General features: G+C 40.3%; 1 protein-coding gene across 5 annotated transcripts in view; it reads left to right on the forward strand.

Moving 5' to 3' along the window:
- Nucleotides 1–10,457, forward strand: part of ZNF143 (zinc finger protein 143) — a 39,705-nt gene extending 29,248 nt beyond the window's left edge. For 4 of the 5 annotated variants that reach the window (XM_040067180.1, XM_040067179.1, XM_040067177.2 and 1 more), the window contains exons 11-16: nt 1,183–1,362; nt 2,476–2,703; nt 3,954–4,102; nt 5,448–5,609; nt 6,396–6,542; nt 8,489–10,457. In XM_040067180.1, the coding sequence (XP_039923114.1) occupies nt 1,183–1,362; nt 2,476–2,703; nt 3,954–4,102; nt 5,448–5,609; nt 6,396–6,542; nt 8,489–8,572 (950 nt within the window). In that variant the 3' untranslated portion in view covers nt 8,573–10,457. The remainder of the gene's footprint in view (nt 1–1,182; nt 1,363–2,475; nt 2,704–3,953; nt 4,103–5,447; nt 5,610–6,395; nt 6,543–8,488) is intronic. The other variant, XM_058420951.1, reaches the window with a different exon arrangement.
- Nucleotides 10,458–17,657: the final 7,200 nt, after the last annotated feature.

Genomic DNA, 17,657 nt, shown 5'->3' on the forward strand with positions numbered 1-17,657 from the left:
GGAAGTACATTAGAATTTGAAAAGGCCCCTTCAGAGACTGGTCCGGTGACATTCCTGCGGGCTTTGTGTAAGAGCATCTGTTGTGGTTTCTAGTGCAGGGTCTGTTGCTGGGTGGGGTTGCCTCTGCAACCCTGCTTCTCTCAGGCGCGTTTGGGGTCCTGGCTGAAGCAGGGATTAGGAGAACCATGGTAACACAACACTGAGGCGTGTACGGGGAATACACACTGCCTTGGCAAGAAGCTGGAAAACCTTCCTAAAACAGCTGCCCAAAGGAGTGAATAGTAGTTTCCTCTGCCAAGGAGCCAACTGCTTTGGAGTTTTGTGGTATTACTGTCTATCAGGACTTGTTCTTTTATTTTTAAGTACCTATTGTTGTATCTGTATTGGTGTTCTGCTCTGTGTTGCTCTCAGATTCTGCTCTTTGGTAAGCAGCACAGTGTGAAGAATGCTCTAGAAGTGGGAAATTACACCAGGACAGCCTGTCAGGGGCTCGAACATCTCCAAATTTACCCCCCTTTGCTCTCCTCCGTGTGCTTTGATAGATCTGAAAGGTCAGGGTTATTGGAGTATTATTGGTTGGTTGGCCTTGTCTGCTATTCAGAGTGAAATGCTTTGGTGCAGTGATGTAAGTTATTGTGCTTAAACTTGTATTACATGAAGAGACTCTGAAAGAACCTGTGTTTGTGATTTGCTTTGGTCTGGGGGTTTGAAACTTGGTTTCATGGCTGCTTCTCCTTAGAAAGTTTGTTCTTTTTTAAGGTTAAGTGCTTTCTATAACAAGTTTTATTAATCCATGTTTATCCTGGTTATATGTTAAATCATGAAAATATTTTTTTCATGGTATGATACACTTGGTTTCAATAATATATGTATGAACTGGGGAGGCTGTTAAATAATTGTTAAGATTATGAGCAGTTCTGAAAGCTAATCCAAACAACTGAATCTGTTCTATGCATGTTAAAGTATTCATCTAAATGCTTCATAGTTTAGCTTACAGACTGTAAGATTTTCCTGAATTTTGTTAGTTTGGGCTAAACTAGAACACTCCACAGTGACATGTTCATGGTATTACTGACTGAGGATCACAAAGATAAAATTAGGTAGTTTTAGGTTCCTACATTGAAGTCTAAGTGTAATAGGATTTTCATTCTTTTGTGTACCTCTTCTTGTCTTCTTTTTCAGGTGAAAGGCCTTTTAAGTGTCCCTTTGAAGGATGTGGCAGGTCATTCACAACATCTAATATTAGAAAGGTTCATATCAGGACACACACAGGTGAAAGGCCTTATTACTGTACAGAGCCAGGATGTGGGAGAGCTTTTGCCAGTGCAACTAATTATAAGAATCATGTGAGAATACACACAGGTAAATGAGTGACTTATTGTATTTTGAAGTGGAATCTGCTTGGCAGAGGCTGTATCATTCTCCTTGTGAGCAATGTTTTGGTGTGTTGTGATTGGGTATAGTCATGTTTGTATGACTTGGCTTGGTAATTCTGGTTGGGGCTCCTCTCCCCTCAGCTGAGGATATTTAAGCAGCTAGATTTCCCACCTTGCTTTAAAGGCAGAATAATTTTGGTTTGGATACAAAGCTTTTTAAACTGGACATTGGGCTGGATCCTTAATATGATTCGGGGGCTTGCCTCCCTTGTGAGCTGTTTCTTAAATAAATACCAGTAAAGGACAAATCTGAGCTTAACTTTGGCTCACTGTTATGAGTCACGCTTTCATCCCAGGTGTATTTTCCTTGCTGCTGGAACTGCGGTCAAAACTTCCTTTTTTATAGACTGAATGTGAAAATATTTATCTAACTTGATTTTTAGAGTTAGTGAAAAATGTGAAAATAGTTATCTATCTTGATTTTCAGAGTTAGTGAACAGAAATAATAAGTGCAAATTTGAAGATTCTAAAATGTGAAAGCCAGTGATAGCCATATCAGCGTGTTAGCAGTATGTATTTTACAGAGACACAGGCAAACTTCATAGACAGACATTATTTGTATCTCAGTTTATATTTTTAGTTTACAATGTAATTTGGACACTTGTTTCATTGATTTTTAGATGGAATATGTTTCTATATGAAACCATAATGGTTTATGCGCATGCTTCCTATGGATTTTATCAGAGCTTTCAATACTCAAAAGTGATACTAGTCAATCAATATATCTGATCGCTGAGGAAAACTGTGGGGCTTCTAGTAATAAAAGAAAAAAAATTCTCAGTACAAAGACAAACTGAAATTGCAGCTTTCTGTATCATTCTGCCTTCATCAGAAGGATGTTTTAGATGGAATGATAGGGAGAAAAATGGGCCCAACTTTTACTGGCAGTAATTCTTAAAAAAAGAGTTGAGCTTCTCTGTTGTCTTTGAAATTAAAGTATGTTTGGTAATGAAGGTTTGTCCCTAAATATCGTTTGCTGGCAATTTTTCCTGTGCATCCTGAATAAAGTTCTCTTTATACCTTTTGTTTTCCTGTGCAGGGGAGAAACCCTATGTCTGTACAGTTCCTGGCTGTGACAAACGTTTCACAGAGTATTCCAGTTTATACAAACATCATGTTGTACATACTCATTCCAAACCATACAACTGCAATCACTGCGGGAAGACCTACAAACAGATCTCTACCCTTGCTATGCACAAACGGACAGCACACAACGACACAGAACCCATTGAGGAAGAACAAGAGGCTTTCTTTGAGCCACCTCCAGGTTAGAATTACAGCCTTTGAATCTCTGGTTGTAAAAAAAAAAATGTGGGCTGGATGGTATTTTGCTGGGGCTTTTGATAGCCAAGGAAATTAAAACATAGATAAAAAGTTAAAGCACTTAATAAAGATACCTTAATTTCTCTGTAAGACTTTTTAGGGTGGTAGGCAAAAAATTGCATGGTAATTGGCCAGATAATAAAGTCATTTATAGCAAACACAGGGTTAAGAGAGAAATTTTGAGTTGCAGTCTCAGCAAATCTGCTGAGAACATGAATGTGGGGAAAGGACCAGAGATATTCTAAGCTGGTTACAACTTACTGTACTTTTGTTAGGGATTTTTCAAATATATCTATATCTCTATATATATATAAAACAGCATGACTGGTGACAATCTTTTGTGTGGGAGTAAAGGCTCTGCCTTGAGAAAAAAATCCGTTTTTGCTGCACAGTGATGTGGGCTGGTTTTGCTGCGGTTTAGAGCAGCTTCTGTAAACTGTCCTAGACGCAGAGATGAAAAGGAGCTGCTGTGCTGCAGTACTCCTCAGAGTATGCTGTTCATGGTATCATGAGTATTGAATCCTATGACTATAAAGGATCAGACAGAAGGAAATACTGTGATAGGACAAACACCACTTGTCAATTTGTGATTTTTAGATGTGCCTGAAGAATGGAAGTATCCACACAAACGGTTTTGGTTAGAAAAGTTGTTTTGCTACATGTTCATGGGAAACTGCACTGAATGCCTCAAGCAGACCTGCTATAGCTTAATTCCTTCTTTTAAAGTAATGATAACATTCATTTGCTGAGGTTAAACATTTATCAAGATAATGAACTTACTTTAAATCTTCACACAAAGGCATCACTGTGTTCTTCTGTATGTTTGTTAATTAATAATTTGTAAAAAAAGAATTCCAGTTGTATTTGCATAGATTTTCTTGGATGGAGAGGTTAACATTTAATTAATAAATTAGAAATGTTTATCACATTTAATAGTTGCTTCCAAACTAAATGTATATGTAGTATTTATGTGTCTTCAAACTCATTGGTAGAAAATTATACCCCTTGTTCCCAAAATAAGACTTTCTGACTTGCTTCTGGTATCTTTCCTTATTTTACTCATCTTTCTACTAAATTTTTCTGTTGGTGTTTTTAAAACCTTCAGACAAGACTGGGACTTAATCCTGGTCATTTGCTCTCCTGGGAGCATTTGGAGCATGTAAAGTATCCTTATGCCTTCTTTGTATCTAATAGGTCAAGGTGAAGATGTGCTCAAAGGCTCCCAGATCACCTATGTGACAGGTGTAGAGGGAGAAGATGTCATTTCTGCACAGGTTGCTACAGTTACTCAGTCGGGATTAGGCCAACAAGTAGCACTTATATCCCAGGATGGAACCCAACATGTAAGTAACTGCAGTGTTCAAGTGCTGAAAAAAACATGCTGAGAATTGAAGCACAGGTTTGCAGCTTCTTCATGGGCTCTCTGTAGTCACAGAGGATTCTGGATAAATGCTTGTGGGTTTCTTAAGGAAAGAAGCTTCTTTGGAGCTGTGTCAGGGTATGTTTAGGGTTGTGCGTCCTGTGGAAAATCTAAGTGAAATCACATATTCTGACATGTGAAACTGTATTAACACAAAATTAGGGCATTGGTCTCTGCTTGTTATCTTTGTCACTCTGAAAAGGAGTGTTTTAACAACTGTTATATATACAGCCTGTTTCTGAGATTTATCACAATTCCCAGATTATGCTGTTAATATCTGATGGGCCTCTTCACTGTCTCGTCTGCACACACTTTGGGGGGTTGAGGGGTGGGAAGTCTTTTCAGTCCACGTGCTTCCTTTACAAGCAGTTTGGTTGGTAGTGTGCAGTTTCTAACATAAACTAAATGATAAGGAATCCTTTGATACTATTTTCCATTTGAACATTTCTGTGGTTGTCTTTTTTTAATGTTTTCCTTGGACACATATTTTTAAGGATTTCATAAGAAATTTCTTTGGAAGGGGATTTAAACACAACTCTCTTGATTCTCTGTGGCAGTGTATTGAAGGCTTTTGGGAAGAAGTTTCTGTATCAGCTGGCAGGGCAGCTAAAATACCAATAACATATGAAAGATATATTCTGAATTCAGACTAAAATAAAATATCCAAGGAGTCTGTTATATTGCCAGCTCTGGACATTGCAGCAATACTAAGTAACTGGCACTTTTACCCTCTAAAATGAAGGCCTGCAAAGTCTTGACATAGAATTCTTATATTTAAATTATCTTTCAGCTTGATTTCAGTTCTGGGATTTATTACCTTGTAAATCAGACATCAAGTTATATATCTGATGCCCTAATGCATTTATTCTGGAGGCATCAGTAATTTATAACATTAATTTGTTATGGATTGTTTATTTGTGGTTTAAATTTTAAGTCCTCATAAGCCTCTTTAGTAATTCCATCAAGATCAAATCATGGTCAGGTGGTACAGCCTTGAATCCCATTGATTTCTTTGTAAGACACATGCATAGATAATCTGATAATCTATTATGCTGTTATTTGGGATACACTCTGATTAACATGGAGCTGTAGGCTCTGGGATTAAGTATGCAGCCTCTTTCTACTACTGAGAGCCATAACTGTAAACAGGTTAGTGTATCTGAAAGGTCATGAACTGTTAGATCCCAGCCAGTGAGGCAGATGGAATGAGCGTTCTGACCTGAGCAGCAATGAAACCCTTCATTGCCTCAGGTGCTGCTGTGTTGCAGGTGAACATATCGCAGGCAGACATGCAGGCCCTCGGCAATACCATCACCATGGTGACACAAGATGGCACTACCATCACAGTCCCTGCCCATGACGCCGTCATCTCCTCCGCGGGAACGCATTCGGTGGCGATGGTCACTGCGGAGGGCACCGAGGGGCAGCAGGTGAGGCCTGCACACCTGGCTCATGTCCCTTTAGGAGCTGCTATCAGATGGGCCCGTGAGCCATCACACTTCTGTCACTGATGGAGCTTTATCTCATCAAAGCAGTTTCCAGCACCTGGCCTTACACATTCCTCTTATAAGTGCCTGATGTGTTCGACTCTAGTGCTGCACATCAGCAGGTGGAATGTTTTAAAAACAAGTGGCCACCCAGAAAAAAATCTGAGGTACCAGTCCAATGATTCATTTAGGTGTCTGTAAAAGAGGACCTTGAAATGCCAAGCATTTTCCCCAAAGTCACACAGTAAATGAGTGGCAGAACTAAGAATAGAATCCAGTATGAACTGTAATTTCATTGGTTAATATTACGGAACTGTACTTTATTTAGCAGATGGAAAACATTTGTGTAAATACATATCTGTGGGTTGGTTTTTAATTTACAGATAAAACAGCTAACTTTTTAGTTACATATATGTTATCTTTAAGTTAAAATGCATTCTACTCTTCTAAAATTACACCACATGAAAATGAAGATAGTTATTAATCTCTGTGTAGATAACCACAGGTCTGTAGATGCATTTATTGAATTGCTGCAGTCCTGAGGATATTTGTATTTTAAGAGCTAGTAGATAACTTTGAGAACACAATTGTGGCAACTTTTCTTTTGCACAATACAATTATGCTCATGAGCGATCCCAGCTTTGAATGTAACTGTGAAGGCAGTGGTGGCATGAGCTGAGGAGCAGGAAAAGACCTGCCGACAAGTGATTCTGTCCCTTTGTCCTGAAGGTCGCAATTGTGGCGCAAGACTTAGCAGCGTTTCACAGTGCCTCGTCAGAAATGGGACACCAGCAGCACGGACACCATCTAGTGACTACAGAAACTAGACCTGTTACATTGTTGGCTACATCCAATGGGACACAAATTGCAGTACAGGTAAGATGGGGATAAATGTTTTTTTAGAGTGTTTTTTACTTCTAGAGCTAGAAGCTACCTAGTCAGGTAACAATGATTTGATGAATAAGCTTGGTTTCTCTGAAAAAAAAATAGCCCACAACCATATGATCTCACATTTAAAACGATATATAGGGTTAGGAAGAGGGAAAAAAACAGTGTCTGATTTTTCCACATCTACTTGTAGAACTGTGAGAAAAGGGGAAGGCTGGGGGAGGGCCAAACTTCAGGTCAACTGAGTTGTTCATGGACTCACAGGTTTGCAGTGAAAAAGTGCTTTTGTCCATCCTTCAGCTTTACACATAGGGTTGACTCATATAGAGCCAAACTCTCAAGGATAAATTGCTATGAACTTATAAAATTAGCAAATTTGTTATTTGAACCTTGAAATGCTAATAGCAAAATAGTGCAAACAGTTATATAGAAAGATTAATAATCAGAAATCTCTGGAAATAGTGACCTTCTGTTATGTGCCAAACCAGTGCAGTACAAGCTGTCTCTGTAAATAGTTCCTCACATTGTTCAAACACTGTCCGGAAAAGGTAATTTCTAGGTATGAAAGTTCTTAAGAGTTCAGTTTGAAAGGAATAGTATTAATATCCTCAAGCAGAAACAAGAGATTGTTATTTTACCCTTTGTTAAATGGAAAGTAGCAAGTCAGATGCTGTTGAAAGCTGAGAAGCTCTGAATTCTGAACTCCACTCTTTTGTGCGAAGTTGGCGCTAATCAAAACTGCCTGTAAGAGAAACCGTGTCAGAAAGCAATTGTTTGCATGAGAGCAAAAGAAAAAGGTGACTTGCACCCTCAGCAGTAGGTCCTTTGAATGAAAGCAAAACAGGCACTCTCTGCACAAGCCCCTCTTCTGTTACCAGCAATGGAGCATTAATTAAGTCTCTTTACATTAATTAAACTTAAAATACACAAACAGAAGAGAGAGAATTCAAAATTAAAATACTGTTGATTAATCCTGAGGGTTTGATTGGCTTTTCCTTTGTACTTTGATATTAATCAATTAATCCAATTGGTTTATAAATACTGGTAAAGCCATTAGCCTGATAGTCCTATTGAAGCCCTAACGAGGTGAAAATAGAGGTCTTGATTTGAGTGGATCCAGAATGTGATACCCAGTGACTGTAAAAATAACAAGTGATACTTAGAATTGTTCCATTAGGTCAATTTGGTTTTACCTTTCACACTCTCATATGTGTTTCTCCTGAGCCAATAGGTAATGGCCAGCTTTACTTTTTTTTTTTTGTGAGGTTGAGGTTGTGTTCAGTGTTCCCATAAACATATTATAAAACTCCATAGATTCCTTCCCAAAATTGTGTCAAGTTGTCTTCATTCAGGGTTGGTGTCTTGCTTCTGGTAGTACCAGATAATTTCCTCTCTAAACTAACTGTAGAATCAGTGTCATCACAACAGCTTTTTAATGCAGTTGGGATTCTGCAATAAATGTACACTTTTTTAATAGATTAATGTCATGTGGTGTTCCAAAGAGCTGACTTTCTGTTAAAGACTTAAGAAAAATGAAGATGTTTGTTTGTTTTACCAGTGATAAAGTGTAATGCAACAGCCACTGTGACTTCTGCAAGGCTTGTCTAAGCTTTGCAATGTCTACCAAGTAAAATATCACCTACTTTGTGGGTCATGAAGTGTGTTTATCATGCAGCAGTTCTTTGAAGCACATGTATTTGGTAGTTACATAGAAACTCAGTGCAATCTCTTAGCAGCAGCTATCTTAATTGTCAGGCTGATTAGATAGCTGCTGGTATATATTACCCAGGAGAAGTTCGACAATACTGATCACACTTCTTTGGGCTGAAATATTGTTTGGTATCTAGATCTTTGCTTTCAAATCTTTTTTGATGCATTTGTTATCCAAGTGTAACATTTTTTGATTTCTTTCTGTTTAAATGCATTTGTTTCAGCTTGGAGAACAACAGTCTCTGGAAGAAGCCATTAGAATAGCCTCCAGAATACAACAGGGGGAAACACCAGGCATTGATGATTAACTTCCAAAACTGCTACCAGAACAATAAGTGAAAGGTATTTTATTTTCAACCAACAAAGGTCCATGCCAGCAACAGCCCATAAAAACTTTGAAGTCCCTCACTCACTGATAACTGTGTACACATTTTATGCAAGAGTGAAGAACATTTTCTAAGTTTTGTGTACATAACCCTTGGAATGGACTGACATCATCTATTTCCAACCGTTACATTCAGGAATATGGAATTAGGATTATATAGTAAACTTCCTTGTTATCCTTTCATCAGATTTCAGACTGGTCTACAAGCAAGTAAAAACCAGAAGTATTGGAATTAATTTTTAATGTCATGTACAAATAATGAAGGCATTACTGAAGATTTCAGCTGTTTAAATAACCGTTTCAGGAACCCTTACGAGTAATAAAGGCAACAAAGCCTTTTAAAATTGCATTCCATTAATGGAAAAGTCTTGGATTTTGAGCCTACTACTGTAAATCTTCGTATTTTGATTTGTTTCATGCAGATTTGAATACTCTTTAGATTATCTACCCCATCTCATTCATTGTAAATACAGACTGTTAATGCTGGAAGTGCTAATTATATTATCTTTAAATTGGATTATGTACAAAGAACTGGTTGTTCAATATTAAAGAAAGTAAATCTAATGATTTTGTTTCTTTACATATTTTACTTAAGATGTTACTCTGAAATTATTATGCAATAAAATATAGCAAGGTTGTATTGTTTAGATAGGATGATATTGTTGTGTGACGTATTGTTTTACTTCCTACTGAGACTGAAGTTCAAATTATTTATTTACGGCCTTGTGTAAATTTTTCCAAAGTTTATTTATCATAAACTTAATTTTTTTTACATTAGTTTTGATCATAATCCATTATAGTGTATTAAGAAAATACTGGTAATAGTTACTTCAGACATTCTAAAACACTACAAGAGTGATTTTCACTAAAAGGTGAAGTTACCCATTTTCAAGAGAACTATTTTCAAATGGTGCATTTGCAGCAAAAAGTACAAGTACTAATAGTCTATTTTCAACAGTTCTGAGTGCCTGCTGCTACCATACCTAGGATGTGCTGATAATCAGTGCTTTTCAAAATCAGGACACATGTTACTAGAAAAAAGGGATTAATGATGTAAGTACAATGCTCCTCTCCAACTATCATTCTGTAAAGGAAAAAAATCCATTGCAGATATGTCTAACACATACAGCAAAATGTAACTTTCAATTTTTTTATATGAAGAAGTTTTTACTCTTATCTTGTTAGCAAGCTGGTTAAGCAAGCTAAAAATTTTTGGCTTCTTGTAAGATTCAGTGCTTATTTTAGATAAGTGTCGAGAGCACTTCTGGAACTGAAGCCTCACCTTTTGCCTTCTCAAGAGAAGGACTGCACATCCTCTGGACAAAATCTTTTCTAAAGGAATCTCAAGTATTGTGAGGTGCACATCCTACATGAAAAAATAAAGTCCATAACTAAGTACCTTGAGGTATTTGACCTCAGAAAGGCCAAGTTTGAATAGAATGAGCCAATTTATTGTGAATTACTGTATCAATGTGGGTTGCAGCCTTTTGTTTTCTACACAGAAGCCAGCTGTGAAGTGCAGTGAGAGAATACAATACTGTAGGATAGATGGGGACAAAGCAAAGGCTATTTTCTGCATAAATTACAAAGTAAAACTTGGAAACATTGAGGTTGTCTGTAACTTTTGTATAGGATTGAGGTTGCTTGCTCGTTTAGGTGCCATTTTTCCTGAAATGTTGTAAATCTTGATATCCCATGGAGAGAAATGTACTATGCAAGGAGGGTTAATTGCCTGTCACCTAGATCAGTTTCTTAGTACTTATCACCTTTTAGAAATTAAAGTTGTATCATTTGATGTCAATGTTCAAGTGGGTTTTTTTTTTGTTTTGTTTTGTGTTGGGTTTTTTTTTGGGTTTTGTTTTTGGCGGGGGTGGATTTCCCTTAAATTTCATTGTGAATAGTTTATGGAAACGATGGCTGGAATGGTGGCTTTGACTTAGCAAAGAAATAACCGGTTCTTTCTTCTTATTATTTCCCAGGACATTTCCTGACCACTGTACAAATGTGAGTATTCTTTCTCTTCCATACAAGTTGGTTTGCTGCAAGGTGTTCATTCACAACCAGCTCAGTCAGGAAAACAGTAGTATTTTAAAAACTATTTCTGTGACTTACCAGTTACTCTGGCAAAACTCCCAAGTCAAAGGTGGTGCTTCCATGTTTTGGTAGCTACCTCTACAAAGGAAAACTTACTGAATAAATAAGGTAGAGTGACTTAGACTTAGTGTTTAAAGAAAAGCTGAAGTGAATTATGTGTGCCCTAGCTGCAAGGCCTGCCTTCAGAACAGTCGCATCTTCTGCATGGAGAGACCTTGGTGATTTTTCCCTCCTGCTTCCATTCAGCCATGAGCAGAAGGAGCTGTTTTGGTAGCTGGTGCTGTATGCTGGCGTTGGTGGAAGGTCCTGTAGTGCAGTTTAGACAGGACAACATCGCGTTAGATAGATAGGAAAACTGGCAAAAAGGATTTCAGGAGGAGGAAGAAAAAGAGTATGTCAGGACTGGGTGTTTGGCAGTAGAAAACTCTATATTTTACCCACAGATTCTACCCCTCTTTTTTCCCCATAAAGGAATAAGACCAAAGTCTTTCCAGACCTCGCAGACACCTTCCCCCTTTTTAAGTATTTCTCCAGTTTTTCCATGGTGGACTTTCCTGTAGTTTAGTGCCTCTTCTGATAGTAAAAGAGGTGATTATTTTCGGTGCTCCAGGCCGATGACTTATAGTGGCAGACTCACTCTGCATAACAACAGGATGGCTTTTACCTAAAGGGCTAATGGTTTTCATAAGAGTAAATCCTGCTGTGAACAGCCCTGGTCCCTGCTGGTGTGATTAACCCCAGCTCAGCTGACCGATACCGCGGATCCTGGGTGTGAGACAGGCACGTGGTGTCTGCTCGGTAGAAGGGCCGGACGGGGCTCACGGACCTGAAACACAGCCGCTGAGCTGGGAACGCCGTTCCGTCTAAACTTTGCTCTAGTTCCTGACCCTCCTCACCTCTCAAATACTGCCGGCATTTGTCTGGCTGCTCTGCTTTCTGCGAGGGTTGTGCTGTAGCAGAGAAATCCCTCTGCATTGCTGTGCTCTTCCCAGTGCACTTAGGGAGCCTTCCCCAGCGACAGGAAGCCATTTAATTGGTATTTACCAAGGGAAGATGGTGTTCCGTGGAGTAAGGATCTGATCGAAAATGTTTCTGAATCTGGCAGCTCCAGCTCTACAGCAGTTGAGGTTTGTCAGACTCTACACCTTAAGCTGACCAAGATGCAGAAGTGCCCCATAACAAATCCATTCTGCTCATTCTGACTTTGTCATTGAATGAAAACAAAATTTCTGTGTAATTTTCAAACAGCACAGGTGAAATTCATTAATATTTGGGTGGCATGGAAACTGAACTTCTTAAGCAGTAAGGTTTTGAGAGACTGGAAATGACAGGTTACTTGTGTCCTGTTCAGCTATTAACAATTGATTGAAGCATTAAAAATGTATTTATTCAGCATGCATCATTTTTGTCTTGAAAAAACGGGAATTGCATTGTCTTTACAGATGCATAAAATCAAACTCTAGCCCCTTGCTTATAATAAGGTACTCCTATTTTTTTATTTGCAAAGTATCTATATTAAAATATTTCCCCCAAAATGTCCTGTGCTCTGGAGATAAAAACCTAAACCATAGACACCTATGACAACAAAACAAAAATCAAGAGGCATTTTCAGTTCTTTTGTTGGAGGTAGTAAACTGCACTCAAACTAAGGCAGAGAAGCATGCATTTTTCCTTGTTATGTGTATTGTAAAATGTCCTATCAGTTTGGCATTCCTTTCTGCTGGTGAAGTTCATTTGGCCAGAGGAAAATGTAAGAATCTCATTAGGCCATTAGCACTAAGTGGTTGACGCCTTACTCTATCAGGAACAGTGTGATACCAGACTTTATAACTAAGGGTTGTATTCAAAGCCGACTTTAATTATCCCAATAAACATACAAGCTTGTATCAATTATCTGAATAAACACAGAAGCCTATATCAACAAGTGAATACTTGGTCCTACACAGTCTGTGTTTTTATCTCTGCTGAAAATGTGACCCCTTAAGTCCAATCCATCTCAGGTTCTGAAACAATAAGAGATTTTCTTTGGGTTATTACTGTTCTGTTTAATTATTTGCAGCATTTTGCTCAAAGGAGTGACAAACCATTTACATTTTCAGGGCACAAGTAACTGTGTGAAACTTTTTCTATAAGTAAAAAGTATCTTAATTGGTTGTCAAAAACCCCCAGTGTTTTACCCTTTCTTTTGTTTAAATCAATCATAATTCACAATCCTTTAGGTTGACTGGCTGCTGCTTTTTACTTATTTTTCAAGAGACTTTTAGACTCTCCATTGCGTTGCTGCTTGGTTTTATAGAATTTGCTGAGAGGTTCCTGAACAGGGATCTTAGTGAGGCAAGAGAAGGGAAAGAGGCTGACTTCCCAACATCTGGCAAGTCTGCTGGCATAATAGAAGCTACCCACATGGATGGAAAAAGCTCCTGGAGATACAACAATGGTCCAAAGCTACATCTCCAGTGGGGTTTTTTCCATGGTGTAGAGCTATTTCAGGTTCGAATATAGGTTGTAATGACTGAAAAATCAGATAGTTCAAGAATGGTTTGTGGGACAGATGGGATTAGCTGCTTTTTTTGTTTTTTAACAGATACATTCAAGACAATAAGATACAGCTTTTAAAAAAATCTTTTTATCTGCACACCTAAAAATGTTTGTAAAATGTCTTACCTTAAATGATGCACATAAGACATTATTAAAAGAAGGGTAGTAGATTCAAAAAAAGGCACTTCTTTATGGGTTTGCATGTTCCCTGAAAGAGAAAAAGGAAACAGGTTAGTGATAGAGGTAAATCAGTAGTGTAGTGACTACTTAGTTTCTCTGCAATAGACAGTGTGAGGTTTTTAATTGCTGGTACAAAATCTTTCTATTTTGATAATTTTACCTTGGCCTCAACAGAGGAATGGGACATTCTAATAGTATCTGTTTCAGTCATGGCAATCATTCTGTCTCTTCCACTTTTAAGATGTTTTTAGAGGAAATTTCTTACCTGAATACAACTTTCAGGAACAGATTGTTTTGCCCTTTTCTTGTTAAGCAGATTTCAAGTGTTGAGAGACAGACTTAAAAGCAAAAAAGGGAGTCACTAAAAACTGTCACGAATGTGTGCTCTCATAGAGAATTCCTGAATTGTATGTGATTGCTTGGCACAACCTGTAATTTTTAAATGTACTTTCTACATTTTAACTTCTGAGTACCTTCAGATCTTCCCTGAGATTCCTAGATTTTGGATCCAGTAGCTATTCTTCACTTTGTGGAAACTGTGGTGCTGTCAAATTATCTTTTCTATTCTCTGCCTTGTTCTCTTGTTGTTATTATTTAGAGTTCCTGGGTGAATAAATCCCCGAGAAATGTTCTCTCTGCCTGCACACTATGGACTAAAACAAGAGCAAGGACTGGCAGCATCAGCTATTGGCATGTCTTTGCATATACAAAGTCCATTTTTGATGGGAAACTCATTTAACTCTGGACCTTGTATTTGAAGAGAAAGAGCTTTCCAGCTATCAGCAGCTGTTAGCAGCACAACCCCAGATAAAATAATCTTTAAACCGCTCACCTTTAGGCTGTCAGTGGCCCAGACACAACATCTCCCAGTTGGCACACTCCCACTGGGACCTGTTGTCCCTGTATATGCCAAGTCTTGTGGGTTTTTATCACTAACACTGGAATGCCATTGCTGGCACTGGTGATGAGAACACTGGTTCCTGGGTACCTGCTGAAAACCAAGATAAAAGCTGGGAAAACAGCAAAGATCTCTCTCTGTCTCAGTTCTCCACCAACAGCCTTGGCACAAGTAGCTGTAGTGTTTCTGTTTTTCATAAAAGCAACTTGACCTTCTTCCTCTTCTGCTTTTTCACTCCATTTACGCCTCTCATGATAAGGTGAACTCTCATAATAGGGTGAATTATGCTGGCTGATGTAGAATGGGTTTCAGCTAGACTTTAGCAGAACTCTTCCAATTTGATGGAAGTGGTTTTAGAGGATTCCAGATGAGCTTGCAAGTGCAGAAATCCTGACAAGATGGCAGTGCCACTTCTCTGGCAGTTGTGACAGCCAGACAATTCGGCCATTGTTCTATTTCTTCCCATTTATTATTATTTGACTTCCCCTGCTACCCACAAAATTTGGAATCAATGGTTTCCTTGAGCTTGAAAACTCCTAGATAAAAGCAGCTGTTTCCCTGTGAGTGTGTACTGCTCCAGATAAATATTTCTAGTAGCAAAATATTCAGTGCATCTTAAAAACAAGTATTATACAAAAGAAAAGAAGCCAATTTTGCAAATATATATCCTGAAAACTGTTAAACCACTCAAATGTATAGGAATATCAGTCAGGCACTGCCTAGACATCAATTTGTGCTGTTACATCTATTGGAAGAATCAAGGCTTGAGTCTGCAAGATCTGTAGTGGTTCAAAGGTGCAATTTAATCAGCTTCAGGGAATTTGGGATGACTTGGCTTGGGGAGTGTGGCACATTGGAAGCCTGCAGAGCTCCTCCTCACTCAGATTCTTCCTCCTGGTGATGTCCATTGCTCAAGTGCTCTCTGGGAGGGAATTGGCGCCGTGAGGCTCTTTCGCCAGGCTGCTCCTAGCACTCCTCATGCTAATACAGGTGTCTCAGGTGACAGGGGAGCAGAGTTCCACACTCAGTCTGGGCAAAAGTCATCTCTTCAACACAAGTGTTCGTGGTCCTGTCAGACTACAGCAAAAGAACAGTGGGTGCAAGTTCAGAGCAGCATGTACATAGAGCCTGTGAACTCTTACATAGCAGCTGTGGATTTTGTTAGGTTCATATTTATTCAGTACTTCCCTTTCCTAATTGCTTTCATAATGGAAATAAACTTCCTTTTAAAATTATTATGTTACTGTTTTTTCCTTATTTCTGTATTCCTTTTTTGCTTTCCTCTCCTGTCTTCTCTTCAGAAATATTTTCTTCTCTGTACAAACTCTGAATTGTTCCACTTGATTCTGTCCTGCTGAATTGTTCCAATGGTTCGTTGGTTCAACCCAATTACAACAGAGCTTCTGAACTGCAGTTTGTCACTTGCTGTCACCAAATACCTGTGTCTGCAGACTCCAGAAATTGAGTTTGGGAAGGAAACTGCAAGTTTTGACTTTACAGGGGGAGGGATTTATTGAAAGCTTACAGTCCTTAAACTTTTTCAAAGAAAAGGAAACTTCAAATATGACTGAAGCAAGCCACAGAGTGGCTGGCAAGTTTTGAGTCACTTTATAAGAATTGCTTGGCATCTCCCTCTCTGGGCTCTGAATGGAGAAAGAAGTGGTGGAGATTCTATTTTAAATAGCCTTCTCTTACATCATCTGTTCAAAAACTTGAATGCTTCAGTTAGTACTTGTTATACAGGGCATCTCATTAGAAAAAATGAATAATTTTAATGGGATGTTATTGTGGTTCTAAATTATTGCACATCAAGTGCATTTATGCTTGGCTTGATGTTGCCCTATCTCTGTCCCATTTTCATTGGTTTTGTTGGCTACTTTCAGTTTTCTGAAACCTGTTTTCAGTATTCTCTAAACTGCAAATCTCAAAACTTGTATTCCTGTGGCTCATCACTGCTTGTACTAAAACCAGGGCAGCTCTCTGCAAAGAAAAGGCTATTTTCAGACAGAAGAGGTTAAAAAAGGAGAAATTGCCAGAAGCAGAACAGAGGACACTGACATCCCTGTGGGTCTGAGGTTCTGCTCTCATAGGAGCGTGCCATGGCCAGCACATGAGAATTTGTCTGGTGGGCAAGGAGGGGCAGCTGTGGGGAGGAGGCCGGAGAGGGGCTGTGCTGCAGCGTCCGAGCATCCCAGCGCGCTCAGCTCTGAGAGGTGAATCCTGGCACCGCCTGCATGTCCGGGGAACGCTCTGTGTGCCTGGAGAGCCTGGGGCAGCAGAGAGGCAGGCATACGCAGCTCGCTTCCTTTGGGCTCGGGGGCTCCCGTGGCTGGAAAAAAACCCTTATTTTTTCACGTGCTTTGTTACACAAGGGGTTCATTTTAAGGCGATTTGGTTCAGAAGAGAGGGGCGGGTTTATTTGTTGGGTGTAATCAGACAGAAAACGGAGCCAAGAGGCGAAGCGGTGGCACCTGTAGGGAGAGAGGTGCTGATTAACAGCATCCGCTATCCATGGCCTTTGCTGTGCTGGGACCGAGTCCGTTTGGAAGCGAATTACAGGAGTGACCAGCACGCGCTGGGCTGAGGCTCCTGCGCGCCACTGCCCTTTAAACCACGTGCATCAAGTCAGTGGAAATATAGTAATCTGTCTGCTTGGGCGTAACAGAAAAAAGAGCCTTTAACTGGCACAGACGGTGCTGTTATTATTATTACTATATATTAAATAGTGTATTATTATTACGGACATTTTTGCGCGCTCAGTTCTAGCAACTCAACGGGAGCAAGACGACGTTGCAGGGAAGCGGCAGCCTCGCAGGGTGTCCCGGAGCTCCCCGGGCGGAGTCCGCGGAGTTGGCCGGGCCGGGGAGGGCGCGGTCCCCGCGGTGTTCCCGACGCTCCCTGAACGCCGTCTCCAGGCGGTTTCCAGTGCCCGGGCGGGGCCGCCCCGGGGCTAAAATGGCGGCGGGCACGCGCCTCGCGGGCGGACACGTCCGCGCGGCCTCCTCGGGGCGGGGCCCCGCTCCGGCTCTGGCTCCGCCCCCCACCGCTCGCGCCAAAGCGGCTGGTGACGCGGCCGCGCGCGGTCCCGCCCCCGCGCGCCGTGTTTTCAAACCCGGTGGGCGGGCGCGATTGGCCGGCGTGCGCGACACGTGACCAACGGTCGCGGGAAAGCCGCGGAGTCCGAACGGCGCGCGGCGGGGCTGTTCCCGAGCGGCGCGAGCAGAACCGGCGGCACACGCGGGCGGAGCGCGGGCAGCGCAGCGGGAGCGGCCGGAGCGGCACGGGCGGAGCGGCCGCC

The sequence above is a fragment of the Hirundo rustica genome, chromosome 6 (genome assembly GCF_015227805.2).
Source record: "Hirundo rustica isolate bHirRus1 chromosome 6, bHirRus1.pri.v3, whole genome shotgun sequence".
Lineage (NCBI taxonomy): Eukaryota > Metazoa > Chordata > Aves > Passeriformes > Hirundinidae > Hirundo > Hirundo rustica.